At 39.1% G+C, this 18959-nt stretch overlaps 1 protein-coding gene across 1 annotated transcript in view; it reads right to left on the bottom strand.

Annotated features, from left to right (window-relative positions):
- The window catches only part of agap3 (ArfGAP with GTPase domain, ankyrin repeat and PH domain 3), a 76638-nt gene that overhangs the window by 10500 nt on the left and 47179 nt on the right, over positions 1 to 18959 (bottom strand). The window contains exons 14-16 of the mRNA XM_084911999.1: positions 5143 to 5297; positions 4567 to 4657; positions 3585 to 3807 (exon numbers count right to left, since the gene is read on the bottom strand). Of these exons, the coding sequence (XP_084768125.1) occupies positions 3585 to 3807; positions 4567 to 4657; positions 5143 to 5297 (469 nt within the window). The remainder of the gene's footprint in view (positions 1 to 3584; positions 3808 to 4566; positions 4658 to 5142; positions 5298 to 18959) is intronic.

Genomic DNA, 18959 nt, shown 5'->3' with positions numbered 1-18959 from the left:
ATTATTTATAAATCTGCTGGCTGTAAGGCGTTAGCACAAGAGCAGTTTAGTTAATCGAACTGCTTTCCTTGTTTCGATCTGGGAAGAGATCCTATAAGACGAGGACTAAAAAACTGAAGAGAACACGAAAACCAGCAGACTTGGTGGCTCATTAGAACCTGAAAGCCCTGAGCATTTATTGGTGGATCAATAGCAGTTATAACTGCATTATAACAAGTCAAAGAGACTTTGTTTAACATGCCTATTCCAAAAATATTCAAATTTAACACCAACTTAGAAAACATTGAGAAATATTTATCTAATGATAACAAAAATCCTTTAAACGCACGCATACTGGTGCGTGGGTATTTATTTGTGAATTACATTAATTGCATTATTCTCACACGGACAAAAAACAAAAACAAAAATCCCAAACAAGTTCTAGTTAATAGCTCATGCTTAAAAAAACAAAACTACAGCAAATAAATTACTACCATTGTAAATGATGCTTTATTGGTACCTTGCATTCTTCTGCAAAAGCAGGTAATCCTACGTACATATGCATGCATATTAACACGCTTTCTATTATGAGGTCTGTAATCATTCTGTTCTACGCCAGCAATTGCACTGCTGTGCAGATCCGCGTACGACAAAGCTATATATTGTGTTCTTTCGCACCCGAATATCATAAGCTAAAACAATCTTGTGGATGAGTGCTTTTAAGTTAAATCTCAAAAATGCAAAAGGGGTAAAACTAGTCTTGCAGGAGACATTCTATCAGACGCCGACTTGATATTCAGGTAGTTACTGAATCGTTTAGATTAGGTGTCACTAATGTTTAGTAGAAGTCAGGAGCCATACACCGCCTGCCTGGGTGCCATCACAAAGCTGCTGCATGTCACCGGTGTGACACAATTAAAATTCTCCCTTATGTGCGGTGCTCAATTTAAGAGAAGCACCCACAGAAGCGGCGTCAGAATTCAATAAAAATAATAAAAGAAACCGCATCCCTTTAAATTGGTTTGAATTCATCCTTCACGATAAAGCAAAATAGTCCGATGCAAAGCAGAGCAGAAAGTCCAGAGCATCTAAATGACCGGTGTTCATATATGATATTTCCAAGTTCTGTTTTTTGGCTAAAGATTAGTTATCCTGCAAATGAGATTTATTGTTTGACAGTGAAAACTAATGGAGATGCTGCTCCGGGATAAGATCGGATTTTTTAGACAATGAAGAACCTTCCTGCTCGAGGCGACGTGCGACTGACAGCGGTAGGGAGAGAAATCAACATCAATAATCTTTCATCAAGTCCACAGTGGAGCACTTTCACACAGATACCATTCAATAAACAACTGTAGGCCATCATTCAGGTCTGAACTGGCCGGAGAGTCAGAGAATGAATCCAAGAGGAAAAATAACTGAAAACTTGCTCAATGTTGCACAGATCATTTTATGTGGGCCAATTGTGAGCAGAAAAATATGCATTTCCTAAAGAAAGTAGTTTATAAAGGATACAATTTGCAGTTTTACAGCCTTTTGCTGCTTTCTTATTAAGAGATCTAAGCTATAATAAGTGATTTCAAAGGTTAAACTCACGGGAAAAAAAAGACTATGAATTAGCAGCAATATTGGAGGTTACACTCATAATTAATGAAACTCCAACAGTAATTTTTGGCATGTAGCAACAATATGTTATAAGTGTATTATTAACTGTTTATATGCCACTTTTGGCTTGTAAATAGCGCCACTGTAAACAAAGTGTGCACTGGCCTAAAATGCCCGTATCAATCAAGCCATAGTATCACCCGAAGGTTGGAATTAGGCCGGGAACTGATGACCGTTTCCACTCATAATCATTCAAGTGCTTATTAGAGTTAGAGGTTTCAACCGATTAACCTATTTGTAGGCCAAAATACTACAAAAATAAATGACCAGCTCATCAAGCTTTCATAGCCCAACGTGACATCTTCCTAATACATTCTCTTCCACACCAACAGTTTGAATTTCACTTAATGGTTCAGGTACTTATATCATGCTTTAGTTGAGCACTCAAACCACTTTCTACTGCAAGTCACCCTCTCAGTGCTTTTATGTAACATTTACACACTCAGACTCAGGGTTCAGTTTTGCCTGAGTATACGTCGACACATGGATTGTAGGAGCTGTGGAATCGAACCTCTGACCTTCCAACCAGCAAAAGACCCGGTCTATCTCCTGAGCAACAGCTGCCCCAGTGCAATAGTCCTTTCATATTACAAAGTAGGACCATTACGGAGTGTGAGCGGTTCATTTATGTTTAACACATTCTTGCTATTTAACATATTATACTGTCTTAATCTACTAAACATTTCAGCATTGGCTTAAAATGACAAAACAAAGATGTTACACCTCTACCATGTTAAAGTCTGTTACATTAAAATTTTAAACCTAACCACTATTTATGTTTCTCGAGGACAAACAAACATTATAAGACAGGTTGGCCACATTGATTGGATACTATCAAAATACATCTACGTTATCAAGTTGGCATGAAAAATGTTTTCTAATTAGTTTGCAATAAAAAGGGTCCCTGTAACGCCATATTGTTTTAATTTTATTATATATTTAATTAAAATTTGGAAAGATTTTTGTCTCTGAAATGTAAAAACAAAGGTACTAACAAAGAAAGTAACCAGACGTCCTGCTTTCTTAAAGTTACAAAGCTGTGATGTTAAACAGTCTAATGCCACCAGGGAGACCCTACAGACAGTCTCTGTGTGACAGACAGAGTGATGACCCAGGCCTGTATGATGGATATGTGACAGGGCAGCTTGGGACCTGAGGGCTTGTCTCTCAGGGTGGGGTTTAGCCCTAATGGTGTGCTTAATTACCTGCACAGCCACACAGCAGATCATTAGTCAGGCGGGAACGCTAGGCCTCACCTGTCACCAAGAGATAAACAATCCTCCTACCAGATCTCAGAAGAAAGGGAAAAGGTATTTGTCGGGGTGGGTTAGGTTAGGACAGGCGTTCACAAGGTGAATGGAAAAGTGTCATTTAAGAAAAACTTATTAACAAGAGCCGCTCGCCAGGATCTAAAGTAAAACACACTGGCTTTGCAAACAGAGCTGAGAAAGTCCCAGACTTATCGGCACATGCTGGATCTCAGATGTGGTTTGGGTTTGCTAATTTTCTCTTGATTAGTACTTACATATCAAATGACAAACATGATGGATATGAAGCTAGTCAGTGCATTTATCAGGCAAGTGCAAAATTATGTCACATTCCTCTGGTGAAATATGGTTTTCCAGTGGACAGAGGGTCAGAAGCATAACAGAGACTGTTGATAACAACAAAGCAGTGACTGATACAAGAGAAGCACAGCGATCAGTGTGTACAGGATGGACTGACGCTCAGACATAAAATACTGTGTTTTTGGCTCAATAGGCTGACATTTATGGACCCCTGGTGCTTCTTATGGAGCATTTTGCGATGTGAATTGCCTCTGTTCAAATGTGGGTGGCTAATAAATGGCAGCTAATGGAGAGAAGACAGCGCTGCCTTCTCATTCTATAATCTCTGCACGCTTCATTAAGCAGCACCTTTATTTGTAGAAGTATGCTAACCTGGTGCTGTCGCTCCCTGGCTTGGTGTACCCCTCCAAAGCGCCTTCCCACACACTGTTGGCCATTGCGTTACCGATGGCAGTCATCACCATGCTGAGCTCCACCGGCCAGTCGTCCAAGTCAAGAGAGCGCACGCGAGACAGGTGGGTGCCCAGGTTCCTGTGGATGCCTGAGCATTCGATGCACATCAAGGCACCCAAGTTCAAACTGGCCCAGTCGGGGTCTGCGTGACAGAAGATAGGAATTAATAAAAAAAAATAAAAGTAGTAACAAGAGATGCTTTAAAAGTCTGACCAGGAAATTTGTGATGAGCCTATTTTGAGTATGGTTTAATGTTGGTAACCTCTTCAGGGAAAAACACCCAGTACAATTATATTAGTCAGACAAGAATAATCAGTATCTGCCAAAACTGCAAGATGCAGTGCTTCTAACAGTGCTGAATACTAGTTCTAACTTGAGGAAAGCTGGTAGAAATGACTCGATATCAAATAAAACCTTTGCAGCTGCTGTTTGGTCCCCAAAATGTAGTTTTTTGCAGCTTCCCAAATGTAGCAGCACCTCCAAATGCAAACCCAACCCACTTTTATTATCTAATAATATGACTTTATAATTTTCATATAGCATTACCAGCTCTCCTACAAAGTGTTTAATGTTCTAAGTGGAGTTTTTTGTGTCCTGTTGCACTGTAAGTGTGTTGTATGGAAAGTTTTTAATGTATTTTTTTGACAAAACTAAGGAATCTGGTTACAGGAGTATGAAAACCGAAGTTTTTTTTTTGTTTGTTTGCTTTTACGCACGACGTGACAAATTAAAGAATAAAAAACCCTCTCAAAATCTTGACCTCTACTACCTTTTGTTATGTCACCAAAAGAGGGGAAGAATGTTGGGGTTTTTGTGTTTAATCTGTTCCTTTAATATCTGTATTTCATATGTAATAGACAATGTGTTCAGATGTGTTTTAACCGTAGAGGGTTATACTCACTTGGTGCATCACAGTCCACACAGAAGCTATTCCCCCTCACGTTTCGTATGGACTGAATGGCCATTGCATCACTTTGGCTGCCCAACCGAGACTGTGAAAAATGAAGGTGAGAATAAATCGACGGGAACTAATTATTTCACTGGAGATCACGAGAAAGCAAACAATTATAGCTGGACTCAAATTATAGACAACAAGCAAAGGGAGAGAGAAGAGGTTTTTCAAAGTCTCGGGAAAAGACAGAGGCAGAGAAAATATGAATATGAAAATTAGGATGTGTCTCCCCAGTATGCTGACACAAGCCGTGTTCTATCTCTGATGTCTGTCACTTCTAATAAGAGATCCCCCACACTGCGGTGCACCTGTCTGACAACCTCCCACATGTGACAGCTTGAAGTGGGGGAAGAGAGGAGGGTGAAGGCGTGATAAAGGTTGGAAAGAAGGAGAAAAAGAGGAATGTAAATTAAGTGGGAGAAATGTAGCACGATGATGACGATCATGACGATGTTTTGATTAGATGATAATCGCCAACCCTGTCCAGTTCCTCTGATATTCTTTATCCTTCATGACAAACTGTACCTTGTTCTTTATGCTTTCACAAGACTGCAGGCTGGCAAAAATCTGGCTCTCGATAGCTTGGACCCACAGTTCCCTCTCCTCGTACGTGGACGCTTCAAAGTTCCATGTCTGACCCGTCAACGACACAATCACGAACTCAAAGGAATCCTCTTGCTCTGGAAAACAAAACAAAAAAGACACACAATAAATTAGCATTTAGTTAGATGTGAACACACTGTGAACACACTGAACACAATGCTGCCTGGCACAGGCGTTTTGTTTGATCACCTCAAAATCTTGAACTAAGGGGATGCTTGGCAAGAATGTGTATAAAACATCTTTTGGTCATTTTAGCCTCTTTTAACAATAAATAGTACAGATAGACAAGAATCATTGTATGAGAGTGACGTGCTGCAAAGTTGACCAGCTAATATATTAGCTTGACTTGACACTGATAGTCATGAATTAGACCTAAAACAGATGATTTGAAGTTCAGCTCAGAAATCGGTGACACATCCAACGTTAAACAGAAAATTTGTGTTGGTGGTTCAACTTGAAACACATTGCTAAAAGACAATCAGAGTTAGTCTTCTCATGACTTTATCTGAATTGCTTTTCTACTTTTAGCTTTGCTGGTGTTGATACAGATGTGCCAAAAAAAAGGAAAAAGAAAACAAAGAAAAGGAAACCACTGGAGACTCAGAAAAAATACTTATACCGCATCAGGGTCATAGTCACTGCAAAGTTAGCTTTATAACCTGTAGAGTCTCGAGCATTATCTGCTTGAGGTTGCTGAAGTCAAGGTCACCAACTTTCACCTCCCCTTTTGCCAGCACACTGGAAGTGGATATCTGAGAGATCACTATTTGGGCTCTACAGAAGCTATCTGTGCAAACACATCGATAGACATTGCTTATTCTTTGAGTCGTCAACCCTTCTGTAATCAAAGATGCAACTAAATGATGCTTTATCAGAGGCAATCTCACCAGCAGACACATATGTTCTCTTAAAACTCTGGGATTGGTCAACTCTTGCCTATGTCTTACCAGAAAGACTAGTCTGGGAGGCAATTGTCATCTACAGTTTTTGATATGAGGCTCTGGCACCGGTCAGGTTAGTTAGAGCAGAGCACCAGAAGAATGGCATTACAGCTCATGTTCTTACTTCTTAAAGCAGAGACTGCTTTGTTGACAGTTACAGAGTTCATTGCTTAAAGTTGACAATGTGCATTTGATAAAATGATGTTTGTACAGCTCTCACTTGAATATGATAGTCCAAGATTAGCTCTCGATCTTTATTAAGCATCCTCTGGATCAAAACAAAAAGTACAGGAGGAAAAATATCAATCCTGTTCCTTTTTTAAATTTATGTGTTCTAAACTTAAAACTTTAAAAAATGCTTCCCATGATAATATAAAATATATCTATAATCATCTGTGGATTCACTTTAATTATATTATTTAGCTATGATTCACTATATCAGCGGTCCCCAACCCCCGGGCCTCGGACCGGTACCGGTCCGTGAGTCGTTTGGTACCGGGCCGCGAGAGTTGAGGCTCAGGTGTAAAATGTATGGTTTTCAGGGTTTTTATCGGTTTTCAGTGTTTTTTGTTATCGTTTTTATCGTTAACTCTGTTTTCCTGGGTCTTTTCACGTGTGTTATGAATAAATCTTCTTTTTTTTCGGTACCGGTACTAGTTTTATTTTGTTGTATTTATCCGCGACACCTTAAAGGCCGGTCCGTGAAAATATTGTCGGGCATAAACCGGTCCGTGGCGCAAAAAAGGTTGGGGACCGCTGCACTATATGACTGTAAACAATGAAGCAGACAAACAGTGGCAATATCAGATGTGATGCTTAACATTTTGTTGCAAGTTTTTTGTGCTATATTTGTTTTTCCTTTTGAGTATTTTAAAGCTAATGTGGTACTGCTTTCCACGTGTGTTCTTTCAGGAGGCTTATTAATTGTCAACAAATGTCAGATATATTTATGGATGTGGAGTAAGCAGCCGCTCCAAACCAAATGCGACATCTAACTCGTGGACACAATCAGAATTTTGCATTTCATGGCTTTGATTTGAATAACTTAAGCAGTGACTTGACTTGCTCAACTCATAGAAGAGACTATCTTGGTTCTCACCATAGGAATTTGATACTTACTTTGACTAATCGCACTACAACTTTAATGGCACACGCAACTTTGCCCAGTTCTTTTTTGGAAATGTTAATCTAATTGTTTGTGTGTGTGTGTGTGTGTGTGTGTATAAATATTATTTTAATTAACACACCATTTTGGTAAGTTTTTATAAACAGAAACTGAAAGGGACTGCCTCAGATCTGTCACTTTAGCCCCAGTCACAGAGGGAACCACTAGTCAATAAGCAATAATGTGTGGGAGCACCACTTACATTTAATTCCTGTGACACACCTGCCATTCATTAGAGTGATTTTGCACAGTATTATAGCAGGACTTAAATTAAATCTTAGGCAGCTTAAAAATGTGTCTAGAATTGAAGATTTAGACTGTCGGAACACCAAATAAGGCCAGATTTGGGTTTCATACAGAGTATACCATTACTAGCTTTCAAAGAGTTTTTGTAGATGTTTTGTATTGTTTGTAAATTAACTGCTACATCTCCAGCAACAGTTATTAGTCCAAGCTAAGCAGGTGCTTATAAATATTTGTGTCATATATCCTTAAAAATTATTTTATGAATCGACTGAATGCTAAAATCTACTACCAAAATTTTAATCCTTTATCCCCCAATTTTTCCTCCTCGTCATAACACACAGATACATTTTTAAACCAAGCTGCTTTGAATCCATTTTTCCATCCATTCACTGTGTTTAACTAAGATTTATGAAAATGTCACCTGTCGTTTGCAAAGAAGAGGTCTGACACAACATATGCTCCAACACATGCTGTAATGATTCTGCTGTTCAGCAGCAATTCATTAACTCTGTACTGTACCCGTGTAACGTCTCTGGTCTCTGCACATGCTTGAGCTCATAGCCAAATGATTTGTAATTACCTAATTATGTCTATGCAAATAGTCATCTCATTTGCATAAACCATGCTTGGAGGACTGGAGGCAAATAGACACAAGAGGAAGGGTTTTTTCTTCTTCTCCTCCTATGTAGCTTTTATCCAATGGAAATAGTTCTACCGATAAGCTATCTGTGCTGCTGTTTACTGCCAAACGTGTTGACATAATTTACCATTAAATAAGTTTAAAAGTTTTTTAATTGCACAGATGCATTGATGCTTTTACTGCAATCCATTCCGAAATCTGAACACAAGGAGATGCTTAACAATAAACGGCTTCTGTATGAGTTATAAAATAACGGCTATCACATGGCGATAAGATTGTCAGGCAAATCATCTAATCAAAGAAATTACTACTTTTTCCCCCATTCATAATCAATTCACCCTCCTTGCTGTGAGACACGAGCCTGTGCTGTTAAATGACAGATGTCTGATGGACGCCACTAATGTAGCGATCCCTGTGCCGCGGCGGAGGGCCATCTCTTCAGGGGGAAAGCAATAATCCAATTAGCTCGACGCCGACTTCAATTATCTGATTTAGTTTGTGGAATCGACTTCAGGTCACAGAGAATCAATAAAGACTTGGAAGCCTCTTTATTTAGACTTATAGTGGAAAAAGTCTTTATGTTGGTGTGACATAAAAAAAACACTGATGGGATTACAATATTTTTTAAAAAGATAGAAGCCTACCATTAAAGTTAAAGAAGCAAATAGGTGAAAGAAAACAAAAGAAAATTACATTTAGAAAAAAGAATAATTGCAATACCCACAGTAGAAATCCATTTTTCTTGTCAAATATACCTTCAGGTACAATAACTAATGCATTTGATTATAATTTGTGATTTTCAGACTCAAATGTTGTTGTACTTGTGTTTTCATCTTTTTAAAAACCTGAACAAAGCTAATTATTCTGTTGGCTGCCCAGGCAATAAATTGGAGGCATTAAAACACTTTCATTATGGAGATTAAAAAAGCGACGGATGGCTGGTTTCTTAAACTGATGAGTATACAAGGCAAAACAAATCCAATTCTCCATGCATAGTAATGCACACACATGAAACATGGTGTAACCACGGAGGTAGCACACGATTGTATGCAGCAGGAATCTTTATGTGTGACCCAGGTACGGTCATTACGTGCAGCTCCACTACACAGTGCAGCAATTCAGCTCCACGTGAGCCGAGGTCAGAGTGTTTCAGTAAATCTGAGCGTGAACCGAGTGTCAAAGGTATCGCTGCTATCTCGCAGGCACCTGCAATGATGAGCTTGTACAAGCACCATTAGCGCTTCTGTTATTACTCAATTGTTGCGGTTAGCACACGGCTAACAGAGGAACCATCACCTTCTCACATTAACATAAGCATTAACCTCCTGACCATATCAATCTGGGAGCCTAAGGTCAACAAGTTCTTGCCAATTAGAAGTAAATTACCACAGCTCTGCGAGTGGGCGGACGAGGAAGAACACAATTTAAAGCCAATGGAGGCACAAACTGTGAGGAATGACCAAACTATGATTTCCCTCAATTAGCATGGCATAATAAAAAATAAATTATAGTGTGATGGCCATAAAGCTAAAGAGGAAGGAACAGATAAAGATACACATCTTCGTCCGACATTAAATGCATCATAAAACTGTTCAGTCACAGGTTCATTCGCAACTTGATGGCTCCTCGCAGCAACACAAAAGCACTTTAATTAGCAAAACGTTTCTTCAAGATACAAAAATAGATGGCAAATAGTTGTTGTTTTTTTACATACTAACTACACTGGACTTATCATGAGTTCAGATTTTTTAAGTACCTCTGCTTAAGTAGTTACATTGTGTAATTACAATGTAATTACAAAGGAAGATACTGTACCCCCTCCCCCTTTTTGATTTCATATTTAAGTTATATGTTAATATGAACAAGTGAAGTTATAAGACAGACTGTGAGCAACCATCGTTCATCTTAGAGAGACGGCTGTTTTTCTGACTTGTTATGATCCTGAAAAACGTGTTCAGGCATTCATCTGTGGCAGGCTCGACTACCGCAGTAATGTAGTCCAGTAAATATTCTTCCAAAAACATTAGAGGCAGGCTGCAGCTTTTCCATACCGCTGCTACAAGGTTATTAATCACATTTAATGATGGAAAGCACATGATGCCAGTTTTCTCAGAAGTACACTGCTTCTCACATTCAGCCTGAAATGACCAAGTTACACTGATGCCAGTCGCTTTATGTGCCAAACTGTTCAATACCAAACTGTCAGACATGCATTATTCCTCACAGAGACAAATTAATTAGGGATACAGCAGTTATTGTCAGTTCCCGCCCAAGCTTCAACTTGCTACGTTCTAATTTTAAATTGTAGAAAAGCAACCAGTACGGCTCGCTGCGTTATACTTTTAAAGACACACCTCTTCAATCTGACACTAGAATTGCTAAATAATAATAGCCACATCTAGAGTCACTGAGGCATATGATCATTTAATCAGCATTACATCTTGGGAATACAAGTGTAGAATAAGACAAATTTAGGGTTTCAGTCAGAAAATTGTGTTTCTGTCACTCATATAAAAAGTGTGCTTTGCTGTGACGTGACATGTGTCTCGTGACGTGTAACTGCAACGCGCACAGATATAAATGCTGCCAATGGAGTCGGCCACTAGCGCAGGCTGCGTCATAGGCTCTGCATAGATTCAGCGCAGGAGCATAATTCAGGCGTTACTCTGTCCAACGATTTCACAATGGTGGAGGGAAATATTCATTATGTAGTTGCACTGAGAGTCATATGGAAGTCTATTCGCCCCTCCATTTCTCTCTGTTCCTTTCTTTACAGTTTTATATCTCTATATAACAGAAACTTTAATATAAAAGTGAGTTTCTTTTTCATGTTTTAATATGTTTGTGCTTTGCCTGTTTTCAGCAGGGCTTCGAGTCCTGCTCTCTATGTTAAACATTAAATAGGATAGTGATCTACTACAAATTCTAAGTGGAGCTCTGTGTTATGTTAAGATATCTATTTTGTTTGCTTTATTATTTATTTTAGTATACTGTCTTCTACACTTTGTACGCAGGAGTTTCTAGACCTGAATCCACTATTCACACATATAATTACTTAATGCTTTAAGTGCATTTAGCGGATAGCTGTCTATTTGTGTTATTGTACCGATGTTATTGAGTACTTCCTTTATTATTGACTGGCTGCCATTAAAAATATTTACTTGACGTGCAAAAATCAAATTGAAACCTCACAGACAAGACAGTGACTCGAGGATGGTGCTTCCTCTATAGCTGTGCATGTGCAGCAGATGTACCATCGAGAACCTGTGGACCAGATTAGCACCTCAGGGGGTTTGGTGCTGAGCCCAGCTGTGCTGTCTAAAACGCAGTCTGCAACCCAGGATCTATCTGTCTAAGCCCTTCAAAGACCTCTGGAGACCGGTGTCACAAACCCTTTGAGAGGACTTAGCAAACAGCTCTTCACCTTGAGGACTCTTTATTTCATCTATTTGCGTGAGCGCTTCACTGAAATGACAAGGTGCAGAGGTACATAAGGTGAGCTATTGTTTTGGTGTGTAGGATGTGCTGTTTTGTGTCGTATGCATGCATCAGGCAGTCACTTAAAGAAGTGCTTGCCGTTCCCGTGAATTAACGAGCAGTTGGGAAGAACAGGCCAAGGCGGTGCCATCTGTAAATGTCACAGGCACTGCTTGCTCATTTTACACATCATTAAAGCCAATATTCCTAACCTGTATCAGAGCAATCAGGAGCAGGCCATTACTGCGACAGGGGCCCCAGGGGAACCACGACCAAACTCCGAAAGAAAAAAGCAGAGAGGAAGAGAGAGATAGAGCACACTCTTTATCTATCTGACACACACAATTCTGCACACTTTTACACGCACACACTCGTGCTCAAACAAACGAGGAGCACACCTTCCAACAATAAACAAACACATGAAATCAGCACCAATACCACTACCCTAATAGCTAGTGCATTTAACAACAGAGCAGAATGAAAACAGGGCCAATTATACATGTATCTGTGGGCAGTGTGTATAGAGCCCAAATGAGAATCTTGTTATTCCTTTCCCTCTGTACTGTGGCGCTCAGAAAGCTAAGCCATTACAAGAGTGGAGGCTCCAGGGACAGCTTTCGGAAATGAGAGCGAGTCAGGGAGTGACAAAACAAAGTATTGAGATAAACACCCACCATTAGCACAGGCAGTTAAACCTCCATTTCCTAATCCCCAGCTGGACTCCAGAGGATATTAACCCTTACTTTACTAAGGTGCAGGACAACAGAATATTGGATTACAGCCGGACTCTCAATATAAGCAAAACTTTAGCTTACTATCGACTGGCCTGGGTTAGGGAACAGAGTCCAAAAAAGTTTTGATGAATGAATATTATAAATGTTATAAAAGCAGTTAAACATTTTGCAGCAGGCACTTAAATATACAGGGAGTGCAGAATTATTAGGCAAATGAGTATTTTGTCCACATCATCCTCTCCATGCATGTTGTCTTACTCCAAGCTGTATAGGCTCGAAAGCCTACTACCAATTAAGCATATTAGGTGATGTGCATCTCTGTAATGAGAAGGGGTGTGGTCTAATGACATCAACACCCTATATCAGGTGTGCATAATTATTAGGCAACGTCCTTTCCTTTGGCAAAATGGGTCAAAAGAAGGACTTGACAGGCTCAGAAAAGTCAAAAATAGTGAGATATCTTGCAGAGGGATGCAGCAGTCTCAAAATTGCAAAGCTTCTGAAGCGTGATCATCGAACAATCAAGCGTTTCATTCAAAATAGTCAACAGGGTCGCAAGAAGCGTGTGGAAAAACCAAGGTGCAAAATAACTGCCCATGAACTGAGAAAAGTCAAGCGTGCAGCTGCCAAGATGCCACTTGCCACCAGTTTGGCCATATTTCAGAGCTGCAACATCACTGGAGTGCCCAAAAGCACAAGGTGTGCAATACTCAGAGACATGGCCAAGGTAAGAAAGGCTGAAAGACGACCACCACTGAACAAGACACACAAGCTGAAACGTCAAGACTGGGCCAAGAAATATCTCAAGACTGATTTTTCTAAGGTTTTATGGACTGATGAAATGAGAGTGAGTCTTGATGGGCCAGATGGATGGGCCCGTGGCTGGATTGGTAAAGGGCAGAGAGCTCCAGTCCGACTCAGACGCCAGCAAGGTGGAGGTGGAGTACTGGTTTGGGCTGGTATCATCAAAGATGAGCTTGTGGGGCCTTTTCGGGTTGAGGATGGAGTCAAGCTCAACTCCCAGTCCTACTGCCAGTTTCTGGAAGACTCCTTCTTCAAGCAGTGGTACAGGAAGAAGTCTGCATCCTTCAAGAAAAACATGATTTTCATGCAGGACAATGCTCCATCACACGCGTCCAAGTACTCCACAGCGTGGCTGGCGAGAAAGGGTATAAAAGAAGAAAAACTAATGACATGGCCTCCTTGTTCACCTGATCTGAACCCCATTGAGAACCTGTGGTCCATCATCAAATGTGAGATTTACAAGGAGGGAAAACAGTACACCTCTCTGAACAGTGTCTGGGAGGCTGTGGTTGCTGCTGCACGCAATGTTGATGGTGAACAGATCAAAACACTGACAGAATCCATGGATGGCAGGCTTTTGAGTGTCCTTGCAAAGAAAGGTGGCTATATTGGTCGCTGATTTGATTTTGTTTTGGAATGTCAGAAATGTATATTTGTGAATGTGGAGATGTTATATTGGTTTCACTGGTAAAAATAAATAATTGAAATGGGTATATATTTGTTTTTTGTTAAGTTGCCTAATAATTATGCACAGTAATAGTCACCTGCACACACAGATATCCCCCTAAAATAGCTAAAACTAAAAACAAACTAAAAACTACTTCCAAAAACATTCAGCTTTGCTATTAATGAGTTTTTTGGGTTCATTGAGAACATTGTTGTTGTTCAATAATAAAATTATTCCTCAAAAATACAACTTGCCTAATAATTCTGCACTCCCTGTATTGTGTTACTAGTTGGGTTGGTGCACTGTATGCTAGGCGTTCTCATTTAACATCGCTGCAAATTGGTTTTGTTTCTTTGTCCAGTTGCTAGCAGGTAAATATGTCATTAATTCCAGATTATTACACTTATCACACTCCTAATCCGCATCCAGTGGTAAGCTTCTTCAGTCCATTTATACCTCTTCCTTAGCCACAGTAAAGATGATCTGAAATGTGCTACATTGGTATTAAAGCCCATTTAGTTTTCAGTGTTTGCTTATTTAAGTCCGTTTGCGTTCTTCATGTTCATATATAAAGTAAAATGATTCCACTGGGTCGACTGTGGCAGACTGACAACATCAAATTTAGTTTAAATGGTTTTTAAATGTAAGATGATCTACAGTTTTCAACCAAAGTGAAGTTCCCATCAGCATCAGCATTCTGGCCACGATCTTCAAACCGATTCAATTTAACCTTTCCAGTAATTTAACAAGGGCGGTTACCATTATGATTCAGAGAGTCCACACTTTTACAAACACAGAAATAATTTCCCCGATTCTCCTTTAACTGCTGATAAAATTACATCAAGTGCTTTCAACCACTTTAAACTCAATCAGCTCAAATTTTAAATGAAACTACTAAGTGATTATCCCATTTCTGCACTTTTTTTAATTCAAAATTGAATTTGTGAAACAGAGTACACTGAATCCAATTCTGCTCTGTCACAAACAAATGCTTTATTCTGAATGCCTCCAACTGAGAAAAAAAGGAAGATGTTATCTTGCATTTATGTCTTCTTATCATATATTATGACTTAATATGTCATATTAATGTGAATGGTTTTTAACTATTATCATGTCTGAGTGCTTTAATAATTTTAGATTCAGTAGGTTATACTGAGGGTCTCCTATTTGTTGATGTTTAGATGCAGATTTATATTACATTACATTTACACCTAGAATGTCATCATATTCATTTTTTCTGGAATTTTTACGTCTTTTTGTTACTGACAGTTACTTTGATAGACAATAAAACACAAATTCAAATTCATTGCATCTATTACTACGATTTCTAATCAGGCAGCTAAGCATTTATTCATAAATATTAGGAGTGTAAGTCACATCAAATCTAAAATTATATTTATAATATGCATCGCTTTCGTGGAAGTGTTTGATTTTGACGCTGCAACTAACCTTTAATCACTCTTGCAAGACCTACATTCAGACACTCCTTTGACTTCATCGCCCGAGTTTTTGATCTGTTACGGTTTGTGTTTTTTCTCTGTGTTTTATGGGTAAGCAGATGCACTGAAGTCTCAAAAATGACAAAAACAATGACTCAAATTAAACGTTAAACTCCCACTTATAGAACAAAAAAGTTGTCAAAATGGCACGTTAGTTGATGATCTCATACCCTAATCTTTTCTAAATCTAATGAGAGGCAGATATACGTCTTAAATTTGACTTATATAAGTTTTAAATAATAAAAATGTTCTAGTGTCTGAAGCAAGTTCCCTAAGTCTTCAAAAATGGACGTGCAGTTTGACGGCCTTTGTTTGACTGGAAATCTCTGGAAATCTCTGCAAATCTCGTTACCGTCTGCACATCAAACACGTTCTTATTTTCTTTTAATTTCTGCCACTTTAGCAAGAATAAATATCTTCATCTATAAAACTGGAAGCATCAGCAAGGAAGGTCTCGTCACAGTTTACCTCCGTCCCGACACCCCCCACCCCAGCTCACATTGGGCAAGCTAAACTCCCCAAAACAATGAGCATTTGATACACTTTCTTTAAAAGAGAAATACATTAATGATGCTCCCTGACAGTCTGCATTAATCAGAGGGGGCTCCCCTTGAACACAACTCTTTATCGGCCATCGATTTTCCAGTGGGTTTATGGCGAGCGACACATCGAGAGAGCTCGTCGCCGGGCGGCTGCTGGGAAACACATTACGGGGCTGTCAGTTGTCTCGCCATGCATCCTGCATCATTCTTTAAGCACATGAGAAGTTCATTACACCGCACAGCTCTGACAGTGCATAGGATATTAGGGACTGTGTCCCTTGTGCCTATTCTTGGTGCAAGCGCAGCACATTAGACGTAACAGAGAATTTTGACTTTATCCAAATATGGCTTCAAATTGATTGTGGAAATATGGCCTTGCATTAATTTGAAATAAAATCATTTTGAAGCACAATAAAAGCTCAATTACAAGAGAGTACAACGGATGACTCAAACCCATTTGAAAGTATGAGCCCATCTGCCGAGTGTTTAGCCTGTAATCTTCATACTAATGAACTTAGTTTTAACATAAGTCTAAATTTCTCTCCACTTTAGCAGTGATTTGGAGAAGCCTCGCTAACTACTGTAGTGCCATATTTGGAAATTATGTTGCAGCGACTGTCTCTGCAGGCTCCCATGTACATCCCACACGTCCCATGTTGACCAAAATGATTTCTCACCTTAAGACGCTCACGCTGTTTTGATTTATGATGCTTCACAACTACTAAAATTCAATTTCAGCCTGCATTGCATGCTTCTGATTTGCCCCGTAAATGAGATAAACTGATAGCAATTTATTCAAGGATCCCACCTCATCTCTCCTCTCTCTCTTTCCTGTTCTTTTAACAGGAGACACAACTCACATCCCAGACTTGGGTGAATCCAATATTTAAGCGATACGTCTGTATTCCAGAGCATTCAGCAGAACAGACAAGCTGATGCTAATAGAAAAGCTTGCAGAGAACAATGAGAGAGACAGAAAACAATGCGCATGTTTGATGATGTGAGAAACATTGAGAATCTGCCTCCTCCTGTCTGATTACTCTTATACTTCGGTCTCTGAAGTAAACCTTGCACCGTGTGGTACACTTATTGCCGAGATATAAAGGGGTTCGATAATACCAGCCATCGCTAAGTGAAGACTTTAATGTGACTGTGTAATTCTGTCAGGAGATATACATTAAGATCTCAGTAATGTCAAATAAAACTGAAGTAACGGGTGCCTTGGAAAAAAAAAAGGATGCTTGATTAGATACACAGCAGCTCATCCCATTTCTTGGAAGCTGGATCGCTGTTTAGAATGTAAATAAAAACAGAATGCACTGCTTTGGAAATCACTTTAAGGCTGAAAATAGTTTGTTGAAACTGCTACATTTTACTGCTTTTGAAAAGTATATAATCATTTTGAATTTGATCCCAAGTACATGGTTCAAAAAAATTGGGGCATGCGTCATGGAAGACAATCTGCTCACAGATAATTAGGTTAATTGGGAACGTTATTGAATATACATCTCCAAGAGACGAGACGGAAAGACTTCGTGGGCATATAGTTCAATAAACTAAGAGCATAAAAATGCAAGGAAGGTGGGATTTCATCACCATGGTACACAGTTTGTAATTTATTTAGCAAATCGTGGATGTGGCATTATCGATATAATAAAGCTAACCTCAGTGATAGCACTGATAACTTATATATCTGTGAAGGCACCATAATGCTTAATGATAAATACAGGTTTTAGAGCAGAATGGCTGCCATCCAGACAACAAGACAATGCCACGTGTTAAGACAGCGCGGCAGACACACTGAAAATATAGTGACCATTATAAAAAAATTATATATAAATGTATTACAAAATCAAATTAAAATGAAAATATATTATTTCGATATATTATTTCAAAAAACTAAAGCAAAATGTCTCAATTTCAACATTTCTATTCTGAATTTAACAAATCTTCAAATGACTGTCAATCAATTTGATACAACGTCCCAACTATTTTGGAAACAGCGATGTCTGTCCTGAAGGCTAACTCAGAATATTTTAAGATTGCCAGTGCTTTGCTCAGTAGGACTACCCCTACAGAAGCTGATGTCACCACACACTACCCCAGCAATAAAAAGGGCACCACTTATCTCATACCACTTATCTATGTGATGCTGATGATGTTCCCTCTATATAACAATGTGGTCAGCAGACCCATTCAGACTTTAAAGAGAAGCTGTCAGAGACCATGATAAAAAAGTATAATGATTATAAATGCTAAGCCCCATTTAGGAGGCGTCAATGCCATTGTTGTTGTTATCCAGCGTATCAATCTTGTTGATTGATCATCCCGTTCTGGTGACATCAGTTTTATGGCCTCTGAAATGCGCCACAGTGTTTTCACAATGCCATCCAATTAGACTAGTCCATTCATCATTGGACTGAAGAATCATTATTAATTGGGTGGAGAGTCGACTGCCACTCCCCTGCTGAGGAGGGCCACATTCGCTATTCACGCAACAGTAAAATAAATGGAGGCTTTGAGGGTGAACTGTGCAGGGGGCCACAGGGAGATACAAAACTACACACCTTTATGTGTATCATAGGCCACATTCAGCCAAAATAAAGAAGATTACATGCACTTATTCCATGGCGACTATAAGGAGTCATTTTAAATCTGATCACTGAATAGCACATATGTTAATAAAAACAGTAAAAGGATGCAAAGAAGTTTCTATAGTTTTTGTCTGTATACATACATGCCTACCAGTTAGGGCTACTGTTTAGATCTGTGCAACTTTATGTATCTGTGTGTGTGCAGAGCAAACAATAACCAAAACTTTGAAGGAGAAAGAATTAGATGGCATATCTGGTAAATTTGGTGCTATGTGTTAAACATAGAAGCACAAACTGTACATGTACAATTGCAATTTTTTTGTGTGTTTGCTCCACAAAATGAAACTGAGTCTCTATAATAGTAGGTGAGTATTTTGCCAGTCAGTCCCCTGTGCAGCACTTGAAAGATTTATATATTTTTGTTCATTCT

This window comes from Perissodus microlepis, chromosome 18, assembly GCF_051167445.1.
Source record: "Perissodus microlepis isolate ML-2025 ecotype Zambia chromosome 18, ASM5116744v1, whole genome shotgun sequence".
In the NCBI taxonomy this organism is placed as follows: Eukaryota; Metazoa; Chordata; class Actinopteri; order Cichliformes; family Cichlidae; genus Perissodus; species Perissodus microlepis.
This window is presented reverse-complemented; position numbering and strand designations above follow the sequence as displayed.